We start from the raw sequence: 17341 nt of genomic DNA on the forward strand, positions 1-17341 counted from the left end.
TGTCTAAATAGGCTTGATCAGATCTGTCACTTCCTTCCATGTTATTCTTGTGCATACTTTTTAATTAAAGAATAAAATTAATAACAAAATTAAGAGAAGCATAAATGGCAGTATTTACAATATATCATTTTTAGAACTATATGTTTTTTTGTATAACAGCAAAAAATTTAATTTAATTTTAATTGAATATTTAATAATAATTTATTTCCAATTAATTCTGTGTAGTTGAAGTTTCTAAATAATTGAATTTATACTAGTGAAATACAGTTAAGTTTAGATAATAAATATTAAAATTACCATATTTTCTGGTGCATAAGATGACTGGGCGTATAAGACAACCCCTGACTTTTACAGTTAAAATATAGAGTTTGAGATATACTTGCCCTATAAAACAACGCCCGACTTTTGGGAAGATTTTTGTGGGTTAAAAAGTCTTATATGCCGGAAAATACGGTAATTGTTATTTTACATCAGATCCAAATTAAAATAATAGTTATAAAAAGTACTTTTTCAAATTATTAAGAATTCAATAATTTCTGATTCTGGGTAATATATAATATCTCGATGAAAGATATTAATCTTTGAAATATAATTAAGTGCATTGCGTGCAGACAAGATATGTAATAAATCAAAATTCAGATTAATATTCTATGAGTTTTTGAGATTATTAGTAAACAAATTTAAAAAGTTAAATGTATATAACTTTTCTGTTTAGGTGAAGCAGATTTAGTAACTATTCATGTTGAAAAATTAATAAAAAGTGGAATTAAACCCGAAGATATTGCAGTAATTACACCATATAACTTGCAGGTATTTGCTTCTAATTCAGATCATGGTATCTGATAGCATTAAATGAATTTTATTTATTGTTAATAAAGATACAGAACAAAAAATATAATTTAACATAGAATTTCAATTATTTATTACATTACCTTGGTTATTCTTTATTTTATCATTAACAACTTGTATAGAAGTAATTTATCTAAAAGATATTTTTATTGATCAGAAAATTTTAATTTATCAAAGGAAAATATAATTGATAAAATAATAAATTATATTTGTTAATAATTTTTAAGATTAGAAAATGGAATGTTCTATCTAGTTAAATTTCTATTAATACAAGCTTGATGATGGTGATGAGGTTTGAGATGTAATGACATGAATAACTATCACCTATTCTCGTAACTATGATGTTGGCTTCGAGAAACTCATTTCCAGGTTCACCAAATGGACTAAGAAATGTGATGAATATTTTAAAAAATAAGCAAACATCTGTTCTAAAGAAATAATAAGTCAATTTAATAGTAAAATTATTTTTGCCAATCTGAAACCATGTTGCTATACATTTTGTTGTTTAAACAACAAAAAGTAAAATTTTTTAGAAATGTTTTCTGGACTTTGTATCTTTACTTTGCAAATATGCCACATAATTTGAAACCTGGTAAATTAATATTAGCATTTTTTTTTTATTATTATTTTATAAACCTAAAAGTTTTAAATACAGTAGAGCCTCGATTATCCGACTTAATTGGGGACTGGGGTTGGTCGATAACTGAAAAGTCGGATAACCGAAAAGTATGAAAAAAATACATTATTAGTATTAGGCCTGGTTTAAATACTAGCCTCCCTTTCATGGTCGAGCCAGTACTGCCAGCTAAAACATGGAAAAATTTAACAAAAATAATATTATAGCCGCCAAGACATAACCAAATATTGTAGCGCCACATCACTAGCGGACATTTGAATTTGCCGACTAGAACGCGGTCGGTTGATCGGGGGTCGGATAATCGATGCTCTACTGTATATCTAAAATGATACATTTGCTAATTTTAGACATTTTTATCTTTTAAATTATACATTAAATTATCTGTTTTAAATTAAATATGAAGAAACTTATATTTAGGTAGATCTTCTCAGACTAAGATTGATATCCAAATATCCTACTCTTGAAATTAAATCAGTAGATGGTTTTCAAGGAAGAGAAAAAGAAGCTGTAGTTTTATCTTTTGTAAGATCAAATACTAAAGGTAATGTAATATCTGATTTATTTTAAGAGTTTTAAAGAATTCATAAATCTTTCAAATTATGATATGTAATTAATATTTTGCTTAAAAGAAAGTTTTGTTTATGCAATTAAACTTTGAAATAATTAATATATAAAACAGTTGTACAATATCAAGCGGAAGTATAAAAGAAATTACTGACAATAGAAATGAATTTTTGGAGAGGATGAGTAAAGTAACCATATTACAGAAAATAAAAAATGAAGTAATACAAATAGAGAAATAGAAAAGATTGGAGGGACATGGCAAAAGAATTGGAAATGGACTATAAAAGGGGAGTGGAGGAACAGAAATAAATGGAAATGATTAAAAAATATTTGTTTGGTTGGTTCTTGAGTAGAGACTAATCATGTCAGCATCGTAAGAAAAATAAAAGTTTAATTACATATAATGTCTGTAACTCTCAACACAATAAATGTGTTTCTTAGAAATACAAGGATGAATAACACAAACATTTTCAGCATATTTCATAAGTGCATTAGTTTTCACTATAGCTTCAATTTGATAATATTGGAAAGTTGAATGTTACTCTAGGCGATTATTTAATTTTTAAGATATGGAACATTAATTAAATAACATCACTTATCAAACTGAAGCTAGAATGTGAAACTTGACCAAGCTTATGAAATATGCTGAAAACGTTTGTGTTATTAATAAATGTGTTTGTTGGAAATGCAAGGATGGTGTTAAGAGTTACAGGTTAATCATAGTTCCAGCTTTATTCATCATTTTTACAGGTAATAATTTTTAATGAATAAAAGAAACATTTAGCAATAAAGTATAGGAATTTTGGATAATTTAAGCTATTTTTTATATTAATTAAATTAATTATAATGTGTTATTTGCTTTATACAAACAAATCTTTATACATTCTTTGAAACATCCATATTGGAATAAAGCCTATTATAAATAATATATTTACAGTAATGGAGTTTTGATAAATGAACAAGATAAAAGAGATTGTAACTGAAAAACATACTAAATAACATGATTGAATTAAATAATAATTTTTTTTTTTACTTGATGCTAATGAATATTTGATTAATCATTTGTCTGCTATGTCTTCTTCCAATATCTCATAAATCTGCCAAATTTGAAAACTCTGCAGGAAGAAAATTCTATCAAAAATTAATAATCAATTTGTTGTAAAGCTATGTAGTGAGAAATGCATTAAGATTAGAAATAAATAAATTTAGTTTACCCTTTTTAAGAAATATGGGAATAACCAAATTTTTGATAAAAATAGTTGATGATAATATAATGTTAGAGCTGTAGAAAATGTTTTGGAATATTCAGACAAAGCCAGAAAATATAAATAATTGGTTCTACCATGCATCTAATATTATAAATAAACTAGGTTTTTCTATAAGGCTGTTTATAGAAAGAAGTGAGTTAAGAGGTTTGCTGTCTTAGTTAATACTTTAACCAATGAAACATCAATAAAGTACAAAAGTCAGAATATCATTATTGGTACCTAGTTATCTTAAACCATCCCAAAATAAATAGTTATGTGCATTGTATGAAAAATTCTTCATGCAGCCATGACTTAATAAAATTTAGCTAATTATTAACAACAATGTATATATTTTTGTAGATGATGATGACTATTACAGATATAAGGACAAGTTGTCCAAACACATTTTTTTTTGTTGTTGTTGTTCATGGAAGAAGCCTCATAATCTAGTGGAATTACAAAATATAATAGGGGAAAAAGTGTTGTATGAATATTTTTATAAAGTCAATCAAACAAAAATTGTTAATTTATATAACTTTGTACAGGAATTTATTAAGACTTAATTGCTGTGATGTGATTATACATATTTATTAATTTATAACAATAAATTTAAAGGAAAAATTCTTTTTAAACATAATACCTATAGTATATAAAAAATAAAAATTGTAAGATATATAATTGAGTTTACTCTCATTACAAGGAAAAATGATTAACAACCAAAGGAAGGTTGTTAATAATTTTTCTTGTAATGAGAGTAAACTCTGTAATACAATAAATATTTGATTTTAAATTTGAAACTGACTTCATGGTTTTCCATAAAAGATGTTTTATTTTAATCTCCGCATTGTAGAATGATCTTCAGCTTCAAAATCTTGACCACTGCAATTAAAATTAACTACAAATATATCATTGAAAAGATAATCATGATCAAAAAAACAAAAAAAGAAAACCTTACTAGTTCCTAAGAAACATAAAAATAATGAGATGATCAAGAAATAAAATCTACATTTAAATATTATTTCATTAGAAGCAAGAATGACTAAGAATAACAAATTGAGCAAGAATAACTTGAAAAGCTTGAAAAGTAGCTGATTTTCATTTAATCACCTTATTTTATTCAAATTGTTATAAACATTAGTTATAAAAGTAAACATTTTCTAAAGGATCTAAAAGAAATCTGCCATTGACAATAAATTTGTTTAATGTACTTTCATGATTTCATTTATGAAACATGTATCATGTTAATATATTTGTGAAAGTTCGAACCCACCGGAATTAAGCCGGTAATGATACATCCTTTTCCGCGCGAGTAGAAGGAAAAGGGATATGAGTCAAAAGAAAGAAAAAATGAATCAGGAGGAACAAGAGTCGAAAAACGCGGGTTGGCGAAACTGGAACTCGTGACCGAGAGAATAAAAGGGCGACGACAGAGAAAAGGGGGGTCGGTTACGTTTGTCTTTTAACTGTGCGTGTGCGGACAAAATCGAGGGGAACCGCCTGAAATCAACGGAATCGTGTCGACTACGAGGACCGACCCGGATCACGAGGTATGACCCGAATTTATGTAAACTCTCCCTCCGCGAATCCAGAAAGAGGCGACCGTCGCGCGCCCCTTTTGTAATTATCCTGCTAGCTTAAATAAATTCTTGTTGTTGTTATTATCCGTTGGCTATGTCTTTTATTCGAATATCGTCATCCGCCGCTCTACCGTCGACCCCATTCACTTCCTCCACTCGCGTAACGCGTAACGCGTAACTCATCCGAACCGCCATCTTGACGTGGGCAGGTCTCACGGACCTGTTAGCCGACAAAAAGGAGGAACGAGACTTTGGCCGCCTCCCGGCACCCACAAATTTTTCCTCTCCTGAATGGAGGGCGTGGGTTCAAACCCCACTTCTGACACCAATTTGTGGGTGCCGGGAGGCGGCCAAAGTCTCGTTCCTCCTTTTTGTCGGCTAACAGGTCCGTGAGACCTGCCCACGTCAAGATGGCGGTTCGGATGAGTTACGCGTTACGCGTTTTTATGCGAGTGGAGGAAGTGAATGGGTCCGACGATAGAGCGGCGGAGACGATACCCGAATAAAAGACATAGCCAACGGATAATAACAACAACAAGAATTTATTTAAGCTAGCAGGATAATTACAAAAGGGGCGCGCGACGGTCGCCTCTTTCTGGATTCGCGGAGGGAGAGTTTACATAAATTCGGGTCATACCTCGTGATCCGGGTCGGTCCTCGTAGTCGACACGATTCCGTTGATTTCAGGCGGTTCCCCTCGATTTTGTCCGCACACGCACAGTTTAAAAGACAAACGTAACCGACCCCCCTTTTCTCTGTCGTCGCCCTTTTATTCTCTCGGTCACGAGTTCCAGTTTCGCCAACCCGCGTTTTTCGACTCTTGTTCCTCCTGATTCATTTTTTCTTTCTTTTGACTCATATCCCTTTTCCTTCTACTCGCGCGGAAAGGGATGTATCATTACCGGCTTAATTCCGGTGGGTTCGAACTTTCACACCACCTTGGGCTTTCTAAAATCGAACCTGCCCTTCAGGGACAGCTTCGATTTTTTTTTTCTTCTCCAGCTTCTTTCTCTTCCCCCGTAGAGGAAGAGGAGGGTTCGGTAACTATGATACAAGAACTTTTAATGCCGGGGCTAAAATTAATATGACCACAGAACGGATAGGAGGCCCAAGAACTAATTTAAGCGTGTTGTCTCTCCCTGATTGGTGACGTACAGGCGACGTTAATTAGTCGCGACAATGATTTATATGGCGAATTTATACACGATCTACCTGGCGACAGTAACAATCTATTGTTTTCGCGACAATCAAAGATTAATCGGGCGCGCGTTACAATAAGTTGTTATGTTAAACCAACTACGGTGGGTGTGGTAAACTACAACGGTGTTCCCGGAAGTGAGGTTGTTTCCTAGCTGGCACGTGGTGCAGACGTAGTTTCCTTTTGTCACTTGGGCACGAGAGTAAAGTTCAAGGTCTTGAGTGTTTGTTATGTCCTCTTGTTGAAGGGAGTTCGTTGACTTGTGCTACCTGGTTGGCGTGTTCGCTTGTTGTGAAGATCGAATTTAAACAGGAACTTGAGGGCTGGAGAATTTCGGTGAGTGGTGTCTTGATGCCGTTTGTTGTAGTGTGGCGATGTCGTCGTGCATGAAATTTGGTGCGGTGATTAATTTTGGTGGAGGGTCGTCATAGTCTTAGTCCGTTGCGGCGAGGATGTCGTCCTATTGGGACTCACAAAAGTTAATTACAAACAGTTATTTGAAATGAAAAGTCTATTTGTTCTCGGATCGAGGTACACATTACAAAAAGTTATAAATGGGGTTACTCTCCCTCAGGTCGCTAGGATGATAAAATCCTAACTTAAATCTAAATGGGATAAGATAACATGTTGGTCTAATTCAAAACGTTGGTTAAAATGGTTAAATAAAATTTGAATAACAAGTAATATAATATGTGAGTAATAGTAAGTAATAATATAGTTTAACATGTGATATATAGTGATATATTATAATGGATTATAATAAGGACAAAACTTTGGAAGAAGAAGCTGAACAAAGGATCTAAAAATGGCGGTGTCAATAGGTTTGAACAATGGCTCGTTGGTGAAGGCGGGTAGGATCGCTCCGGGGTGCTTCCTGTAAGGGTGTGTCGCTTCCTGGAAGCGGGTTAGTTTCTCTTTCTTGAAGACGGATTTCTTCGGGTCGAGTATCTTGCGATAGTTGTCGGCCCGCCGGAGGTTGTTCTCGGCGGCGTGTAACCGATCGGAAAATATAGATAAGGCCAATAAGAATATTTCAGCATCAAAGCAGTTAGCAAATATTACGGAAGAGGCAAAGATGAAGGTCAGTAATAGATGTTATTGCTAACCTTCCTTAGTCTATTCCCTGCGCTCAGGGGATGACGGTTGGCTTGTCGCAGGCGAAACGAATCGCGGGATGCGACTACGATTTCGGCTTGGCCGTGGCATCACCCATGACTGTTCAGGCACTGGGCCACGGCTGCGTAGCGCGTATGGAGGCGTACTTTCTGGTTCCTCGGCTTCCGATTGTTCGCGTTCTGAGTCCCCGTGCTCGGTGTCCTCTTCACTTTCCCTTTCCACTATTTCTCCCGTAGGGGGTTGAGTAGGGATAGAGGTTAAGATAAATTCGTCCCACGGGTCGAGATACGAGGATTGATCAAGCTCGGCGGTTGCGGTCAAGGTTGTGAGTTGATCATTACCTCGAGCTTGCCGCAGGTGGACTTCCTCGCGGGCGGTCGTTGGTTTGATTCGATCCGCGTGGATGTGCATTCTACGTTTGGTTTCTAAGTGTTCAATTTTAAAGTTTACCGGACCGAGAGCTTCGATAATTCGATAGGGTCCAGACCATCGCGGTGCTAATTTCTGCTTTAACCCTCTTGGCGTAACGACTTCCTTTAATAGAACTCGGTCTCCCACCTGATAACAGGGAGGCTTATTTTGTCGCCGGTGTCGTTCTTGTCGAGCTTCGGCGGCCTGTTCAGCCACTTGTTGAGCCGTTTGATGGGCTAACTTCATCCGTTGTTGCAATTCTGAGGCAAAGTTGTCATCTATATCATAACGCACTTCCGCCGGCTTAGTAACGATATCAAACGGATAGGTAGGGTCTCTACCATACAAAAGGAAGAATGGGCTCTCATTCATAGAAGCGTGAACCGAGGTGTTGTACGCGAAGAGAGCGTAAGGTATCCACTCGTCCCAATCGTGTTGATCTCTGGCTACATAATGTGCTAAAATATCAATTAATGTTTTGTTAAATCTTTCCACAACGCCATTACTGGCGGGATGATAGGCGGTGGTGAGGAGCCTGTTTATGTTCAGGAGCTTGCATACTTCGGTAAACATTTTCGAAATCAGATTCGGGGCTCGGTCCGTCAGTAAGTGCGTTGGCGTCGAGTGACGTAATATAATATTGGTAACGAAGGCTTTCGCGATCGTCTTACTACTAACATCCGGTAGTGGAATAGCTTCAGCATACCGGGTAAAGTGATCGACGAAGACTAAGATATATTTATTCCCCGTAGTGGTGCGCGGGAGTGGTCCAACAATATCCATGGCGGTACGTTCAAAGACGTGTGAAAGGGGAGCAAATAATTGTAATTCGGCTTGGGCTCTGCGTCCGCGCCGACGATGTTTCGCGCAGCTTAGACAGCTTTGACAATAATTTCGTATCTCCTTGGTCATTTCTGGCCAATAAAACGACTTAGCTATTTTAGTACGCATCTTAAGTTCTCCCAGATGTCCAGCGATGGGATTATCATGGAAGGTATATAGGAGATAATCCTTAAGAGTGGCTGGGACAACAATTTGTTCCCACCAGTCGGACTGTCCTTTATTGGTGCCTTTGTGGCATAGGGCGCCTTCTTCATTGAGATAGAATTCGTCTAAGGTAAGGCCGTTCCAACTTCCTGAGATTGCTCCGTCTTGCAATTGTTGGATAAGGGGTTTCCACTGCGTATCTCCTTGTTGTGCCTTCGCTATTTGCGTCAGGGAAAATATAGGGTCTACCTCCTGGATTTGCCGAATAGGGATGCGGCTAAGAGCATCTGCATTTTTATGCAACTCTCCCGCTTTGTGAACCACGTCAAAATCGAATTCTTGGAGGAAGATAATCCATCGTGAAAGCCGCGAATTTGTAGTTGAGTCCTTACAATCTAATAACCAATGCAGAGGTCGATGATCCGTGAGTATCGTAAATTTTCGTCCATATAAGTAAGGTTTAAAATATCTCACAGCCCAAACAGTAGCTAAACACTCCTTCTCAGTCGTGCTGTAGTTAAGTTCGGGTTTTCTCAGTAATCGACTTGCATAAGCAATCGGTTTCTCTGTGCCATTTTCCTCTTGGGATAATATGGCTCCTAAGGCAACATTCGAAGCATCTGTAGCAAGGAAAAAAGGCTTCGAAAAATCCGGTGATTTTAATAATGGAGTGGAGGTTAGAATTTGCTTTAGCGTCTCGAAACTTTCTTGTTGAGCCGGGCCCCATTCGAAAGAGGTATCTTTCTTCAATAAATCCATTAAGGGTTTGGCGATTTTTGCATACTTGTCCACATGTCAACGATAATAACCAGTTAATCCCAAAAAGGATCGAATTTCTCGCTCATTTTCAGGCCTAGGGAAGTCTAAGACGCACTTTATCTTATCGCTATCTGGTTTTATACCCTGTTCGGAAATTTCATGGCCTAAAAATTTTATTTGCCTCTGCAGAAAATGACATTTTTTTGGTTTTAACTTAATTCCGGCTTCGCCTAATCGTTGGAATATTTGTTCCAAGCGTTGGAGGTGAGTAGGGAAGTCGGGACTGAAAGTCAAGATGTCGTCCATGTAGACAAGGCATGTCTTTCCCTTCAGACCATGCAGGACGAAGTCCATGGTTCTTTCAAAGGCTGCAGGTGAGTTACGGAGCCCCATGGGACACCTGTTCCATTGATAGTGCCCATCAGGTGTGGAGAAGGCTGTTTTCTCCTTATCACATACACTCAGTTGCCAAAATCCCGAGACTGTGTCCATTGTGGAGAAATATTTTGCTTGGCCCATCAAGCTAAGGGATTCCTGCACTAAGGGCAGTGGATATGGATCTACTTTGGTGATTTTGTTTAATTTGCGGTAATCTATCACTAATCTTAAACCACCCAGTTTTTTCTTAACGAGAAGCGCTGCTGAACTCCAGGGTGATGTAGAATGTTCGATGATGTTATTCGCTAAAAGTCCATCGATTATTTCATTTAATTGCTGCCGTTGCGCATATGGAATTCGATAAGGGGGGGAGTAAACGGGCGCCGCATCGCCGGTATCAATTTTATGTTGCACAATATCGCAATACCCCAAATCGTAATCATTTACGGCAAAAACGTGTCGATATTTATATAATAAGGCTAAAAGCTCTTGATGTTCGTCTTCCGGGATATCAGTCCAGTCAAATAATTGGTTGAATTCAGCCTCTGATAATTGTGCCGTTTCTCCTTCTCGGATAGTCCCGACCGGGTCTGTTTCCTGGACCGCCTCGAAATACATGCCTACTTTTTCTCCTTTCTTTAAAGTTATCGTTTGGTGGGTCGAATTACGGAGACGGATGGGTACTTGTCCCTTTTTGTTGGGGTGACCAATACATCGGCTCCGAATATTCCTTCCTGGGCAAGGGGAAGTGTCTCAATTACTCCCATTTTATTACTTGGAAGGCGACGTCCTCGGATGGTCGCGCTTACGATATTATCCGTCATGGGGGGAAGTCGGCACGGTTCTATTAAGACTACCTCCTTTCCTTCTTCTCCGTTTACCTGTCCTTGTGATCCCTTTTTAGATCTTATAGCCGCAGTTACCTGGGCCTTTTCCCTCGATTTATTCCGACTTCCCTGGACCTGTCGGTTACGCGTTGTCGTTTCGTCGGGTAGTTCCTTCCCCGACTCGTCTCCGGACATCGTGGAGTTTAATAACGTTACTACCGTAACAGGAGGTATAATCAATTCTCCTTTCTTTAAGTTGATAAGAAAGCCCTTATCAGAGATCATATCTCTCCCAATAATGCCGTCGCAAGGATATGTAACGTCTATATCTACTAGACAACACGCGAAGGGGAACTGCAGGTCGCCGATTTTGAAGGTAGGGTTCGCAATACCGTAAGTTTGAATGATATGACCGGTAGCGCTTCGTAAATCGGTCTCTTTATGGTGGTCGATTTGTATCCTTTCCTTCATTGTTTTGGCAAAAGCTTTAGACAAGAGGGATACCTTAGCTCCAGTGTCTATCTGCACAATGGCCGGGCTTCCTCCTATATAACATTCAAAGGTAGCTTCACTTCGAATATCGGGATAAGTAATAGCAGTTACCGATTGAGCCTGTGGTCTCCCGGTGTGCGGTTTTTGCTTTTTGTCCTTTTACGGGAGTATATCCGGCACGAGAGGGTCGTCGCCGCTTATTATACGGGGATCGCTGGCCCTGGACGCTTCGCACCTTTCCTTTCCACCTGTTGGGTTTCTCCTCTCTAGCACGACCCCTATAGCTCTCACCGCTTTCGCGCCTTCTTGGGGCCTCCGAATGCTCGACGTCGCTTCGCGTACGCGTAGGAACATCGCTAGGGTTGTTCTCTCGGCGATCGGAGGGATTCCGGTTCCGATAGCGTTGATTATTCGGTCGATTGGGCATACGACTAGGGTTACCTGCGCGGTAGCCTCCTCGCCGGGAAGGCGGATTATTCTGATTACCTCGTTTATCTCCCCGATTATTTCGCCTCTCTGGAGAGATTCTAGCATTACCGGTCGCAGAGGTTCGGGTTAACCCTTCCACTCTGGCTTGCAGTTCTTGCATAGCCGACGTTAATTGAGCTATCTGATCCTGTGAGGGGGAGTCTGTCACCCGCTCGCTGTCCCGGACTGTTCGTAATATTCCCCGCGGATGGGAGGTGAGCTGTTCGATCGTCTCCTCACTGATCGCGGCTTTGAGCGCCTCATCGAAGGTCTCAGCCTCGCGACTCATTACTCTTCTACGGATCCTTATATCGATCCCGTTAAGGAATTGCGCCTTTAACCGTTCGTCTAACTCCTTCTGTTGAATGCGCTGAATAATAGCGGCTTCTGCGGCGTCTGCTCCGGGCTCCGGCGTGATCTCGATTTCCATCGCAAGCGCTTGGAGCTGGGCGGCGTACGCTTGCACGTCCTCGTCCCGTTTTTGTACGCAGGTATAAAATTTACTAAGCCTAAACGAATAAGGTTCCCGTTCGAACCGCGCGATCATTAAGCGCTTGAACTCGTCAAACTCGTCGACCTCTTTGATTCGTCGATCTTTTCGGACGAATTCCCGAGCTATTCCGGTGAGTTTGAGCTTGGCTACGGCCAGCATTTGGGCCTTTGACCATGCCGCGACTTTCGTTAGCGGATTTTTTCCGGAATTACGGATTTTTTTGACTCATTAGCGGACTTACGTCCGCTAACGAGTCAAAAAAATCCGTAACTCGGAGCCTCCCGTTTCTCTGGAAAATACGGGCAGGAGTGGGATAATTCTGCCCAACCCTCCTAGGGTGAGGGGGTTTGGATCTGGATTCGCGGGAGCTGGTCCTACCGCGTGTTGCGGATTGCCCTCCTTGCGGATGAGTTACGCGTTACGCGTTTTTATGCGAGTGAAGGAAGTGAATGGGTCCGACGATAGAGCGGCGGAGACGATACCCGAATAAAAGACATAGCCAACGGATAATAACAACAACAAGAATTTATTTAAGCTAGCAGCATAATTACAAAAGGGGCGCGCGACGGTCGCCTCTTTCTGGATTCGCGGAGGGAGAGTTTACATAAATTCGGGTCATACCTCGTGATCCGGGTCGGTCCTCGTAGTCGACACGATTCCGTTGATTTCAGGCGGTTCCCCTCGATTTTGTCCGCACACGCACAGTTTAAAAGACAAACGTAACCGACCCGCCTTTTCTCTGTTGTCGCCCTTTTATTCTCCCGGTCACGAGTTCCAGTTTTGCCAACCCGCGTTTTTCGACTCTTGTTCTTCCTGATTCATTTTTTCTTTCTTTTGACTCATATCCCTTTTCCTTCTACTCGCGCAGAAAGGGATGTATCATTACCGGCTTAATTCCGGTGGGTTCGAACTTTCACATATTGCTCACTTAATTAATAAATAAATGTAATTACAATTTGTATTATCTTAGTAAAATGACAGTAAAATAGAATGTATTTAGGATATAAACTCAAAACTATAAATTAATGTAAATACATATTTGGGTTTGCATAAACATAAGCTTGATATTTTTACTGATTTACAACATGTAGATTATTGTTATTAACGTAAAAATTGTATTAATATAAAGAAATTGCTTATAGCCCTTGGTATAATTAATAAAAATTATATTTTTATAGGAGAAGTTGGTTTTCTTGCTGAAGATAGAAGAATAAATGTTGCAATCACTAGAGCCAGACGTCATTTAGCTGTTATTTGTGATAGTGAAACTGTCTCTAATCATCAATTTTTGAAAAGTTTTGTTGAATATTTAAACAGTGAAGGAGATGTACAAACAGCTCATCAATATGAAAATGGTAAAGTAAATACTCATATATATAAAAAAAATTATTTTAAAAAATGCTTAAATATAAAATGTTCTATTTGAAGCTGTTGTATTATACAAGAAATAAAAATTCTGAATAAACATTCTGTAATTTAGCAATTAATTATAAGTAAATAATTACTTGCTGGATTAAAGGTTGTTTGAATTTTTATCACAGAAGACTGAAATAATCATTTTTGAGTATTATACAGAGTATATTCAGTAGTATTATACAAAAATACAGCTGTAAGCATATTTGAAAGCAGATGACCAGTGCTCTAATGGTTGTAGCAGACCTCAGAATGGATTACTATTCTCACTATTTTTAAATTAGTCACTTTTTCTTAACTTTTTCAGTGATATATCACTATTTCTCACTTTTTCTGCCATTATGGGCAATGACATTATGGTTATGCCAAGCTGTCACATGTTACTTCATTAATTAATGTTTAATTAAATACTTAAATTGCAACGTCCAAAACATTTTTCTCTTGTTGCACATTGAAAACTTCATGTTATTACGTGATTTTGAGGTCTTAAAAATGTTAGTTACATAATATCATAAATTTGAAAATGCACAGTCTAACATGGATAAAATTTTTTTTGAAGTACAGCATTTTAATTCCTTCTGAGCCCATCACAATTAACCTTCACACCTTCAATTTGAGGGCAGGTGTTAATAAACCAATCTAAAAATGAAAACCATGTGCAAAAAATGATAAACAAACATAATTTAAAAGGATACTATCATTTTTCAATTTTTGTTTTAATAATTTTGATAGTGTAACAAAATTATCAATTAAATTTTTTTCAAGTTTGTTAATAAACTTTCCAAATTTTATAAAATATTAAGGGACAATTTAATAAATTTATAGCTGTATAAAAGATTATATGCTTTATTGAGGAATAATAAATAAAAACAGTGTTTTACATTCCCAGCTTACGTATATATAACACGGGAAAATATTGGAATTGTTTCAAATTTGATCCTCCATGTTTTGTGAGACCTCCTGAATCCAAAAATGGCAAAAAAAAAAAAAGGGGGGGGGTGTATGTTGGCATCTATTTTGTTTAATAACTCAGGATAGGGTAATGATTAAGAAACAAAATATAGCATGGTGGCTTGTGTATAAAGAGCATTGATGCTATTAAATTTTGGTGGTTATAGATCAAGGAGTGGGAAGATAGAAAGGGGTTACGTGTCGTAACTCGAGTAGGGTCGGACTTCATGAAGATTTTACTCATTATTAGCAGTTTTTTTTTAAACAAAATCTTGTAACAGATGGTGCTGCAAATCACTCTTAAATTTGTTCTATTACATTGTTGTGTTTTTGCTAGGAAAGTTAAATAAAAAATCCAGAAATGAAATGCATAATGTCTTAAGTTTTAATAATTCTGTGACTCTGAAAACTTTTTTCTAATTAATTGTAACCAATTAAAAATTAAAATTTAAGATGATAGCTCATTAGAATGATAAAAAAAAATCGCCTGTATATTTAAGAGAAACATGCTGTATATCTTCTAATAAATGCCTCCTGCCTTTAATTACCGAACTGGCTAACCGACCTGATGCTTATTAGCCTACGGTTATGTTCTACAAAAACAAAGAAACAAGTAAAAAAACAGATCAAACTACAGTATACAGATATAGCAAAGGATAATTAATGACTCCTTTCCCTAATTTTGGTCAATCGACTTGGATATGAAGCACTTGAAAATGAAACCAGAAATTCCCAAGTTCCAATTTTGGTTTTGCCAGAGACTGCAAAACCAAAATTGGAACTTGGGAATTTCAAGTCTTTGCTGTAAGGCTGCATTTATGCAAATGCGAGAAGAGGGAAAGACATGCAAAAATAAACTTTTTGGACCAGAATTTGCAATCACTTCACCGTTTATTTAGAAGTGAGAAATGCACACAAATGTCTAGACTCTCTGCAAGCATTAATTCTAAATTATGCCACTGCGGCAAACAATGCCAATAGCCGGCAGCTCAATTTGTGGTATTTTCTGGTTGTAATTACAAATTATGATTGCTTTATTTGTAATTACTATTAGTTAAGAATGTTTTCTTTTGTTTAAAAGACAATAACTTGTCTTCATTATTAACTAAATCAAAATGTCAAATGAAATAAAACCCATAAACATAAAATAACATATGGATTCGACTCCTTACAAATTTTGTATATTATCATTGCCAACTAATTTTATTTCAATCAGTGTAGTCACTTTTTCCTTGCTTTGAGTTACTATTCTCACTTATTTGAAGTAATTTTCTGTTCTGAGGCCTGTTGTTGTAGTTTTGACAATAATTTTCTGTTGTAAAATGAAAACAAATTTAGTTTATATAATACAAACAAAAACAATATATGTAACTGCAAAAAAATAGTACATAATATGTTTAAAAAAGATTTTACAGGGTGGTTATAAATTACTGAGCATATTTCAGGGAGGAATAAAAAAAGAACATAGTAAAGTATTCACATGTACGCTGTTTTATTTAATAGGCCATTAAATAAAATATTTTACATTTTAAATAAATTCAACATGATCTCCAATGTGCATAGGTCATGCACTGGGAATTGAGGGTATCACAAACAATCCAGCAGGCTGTCCATGCAGCACCAGTGTCATTTTTCATGTTTGCATCCATTTGACACTCCCATATATTTTGCACTCTTGTGGCATCCATTAAAAATGACAGACATGAAATCACGCTTGTCTGATATTAACTTTACAGTTGATATTAGAAATGCTTTTAGGACATTTAAGCAAAAAATATGAAATTTGAGAAATTATTTCTTTTAAGATCTTATGGATTTGTTTTACCAAATATTAAGCTTTGCATTTAAATATCTGTAGCATTAGTTAAAATCATAAGTAGAAAAAACAAAATAGCTTACAACAAGCAATTATTTATTGTTTGTAAACTGTACTTGCTGGGCTGCAATTTTTAATTATATTTTTAAATTTATTTAATTTAAAATATAGGCCTTGATTTTAGTATGTTTTAGTTTCTTGCATCTTTACGTCATACATCATACTTTCTTTGTTAACAATAGAGTCATGCCAGTCATCTAACTCTGTTTAGGAGAAATTTTTGAATTGAAATAACATGACTTCTGGTGGAAATTAGAAGTTCATATATAGTTAATTAGGGCTTCCTGCCCATATGGTTTCAACTTTCATGCATCTAACACTGTTTTTGAGATTAAGGAAGGACAGATAGACCTATAAATTCCAACTGTTGTCTGGAATTTTTTCAAATTGTAGCTCAATAAAGAATTAAGATAGTCTTCATATAAATTCTTATATATATATATATATTTTTAAAAATTTGTCAGGACGAATTCACATTTACAAATAAATATATTTCTTGATAGACTATACATACAAGATGAGTCCATATCATTTGGTCCTTTCACATGCCTTAAAAATGTAATTATTAATTTTTATCATTGTACTACCGCTAGACTTTTTAACTTTTTTGCATTTAGTGGAGGACAGTAGCCTACAATAAAAGGTTGACTCTGCAATGGAACTGTTATTGCCTCAATAGCATGTGAAAGGACCGAATGATATGGACTCATCTTGTATGTATAGTCAATCAAGAAATATATTTGTTTGTAAATCCTATATATATTCTTGAAAAATAAAAGGAGCCATTTACTATGCATTTTTCTTACAGAAATATTATAAAAATAGCATCTTGCTTCTTCAAAAGCTATCAGAAATAGCCTATATTGGGAATAAGTGGGCAAAGCCCTTCAGGCAATTAAGGTAAAGCAAACAGGCTGCTTATCTATAAATTCTGTTACTGATAAATCTGCCAATTTGTCAATAATAAATCTATAAAGTTTTTGCTCAAAAATCTATAGATTGAATGCAGTGATTCAATCACTGCATTCAATCTATAGATATGAAAATAAATGGTTACAACTGATAAATACAGTAGAGCATCGATTATCCGACTTAATT

At 36.6% G+C, this 17341-nt stretch overlaps 1 protein-coding gene across 1 annotated transcript in view; it reads left to right on the forward strand.

The window, feature by feature from the left end:
- LOC136984686 (DNA-binding protein SMUBP-2-like) overlaps positions 1–17341 on the forward strand; it is a 61910-nt gene that overhangs the window by 26873 nt on the left and 17696 nt on the right. The window contains exons 12-14 of the mRNA XM_067281766.1: positions 716–810; positions 1904–2027; positions 13182–13358. Of these exons, the coding sequence (XP_067137867.1) occupies positions 716–810; positions 1904–2027; positions 13182–13358 (396 nt within the window). The remainder of the gene's footprint in view (positions 1–715; positions 811–1903; positions 2028–13181; positions 13359–17341) is intronic.

This window comes from Centruroides vittatus, unplaced genomic scaffold (assembly GCF_030686945.1).
Source record: "Centruroides vittatus isolate TY-2023 unplaced genomic scaffold, ASM3068694v2 contig_926, whole genome shotgun sequence".
Taxonomy (NCBI): Eukaryota; Metazoa; Arthropoda; class Arachnida; order Scorpiones; family Buthidae; genus Centruroides; species Centruroides vittatus.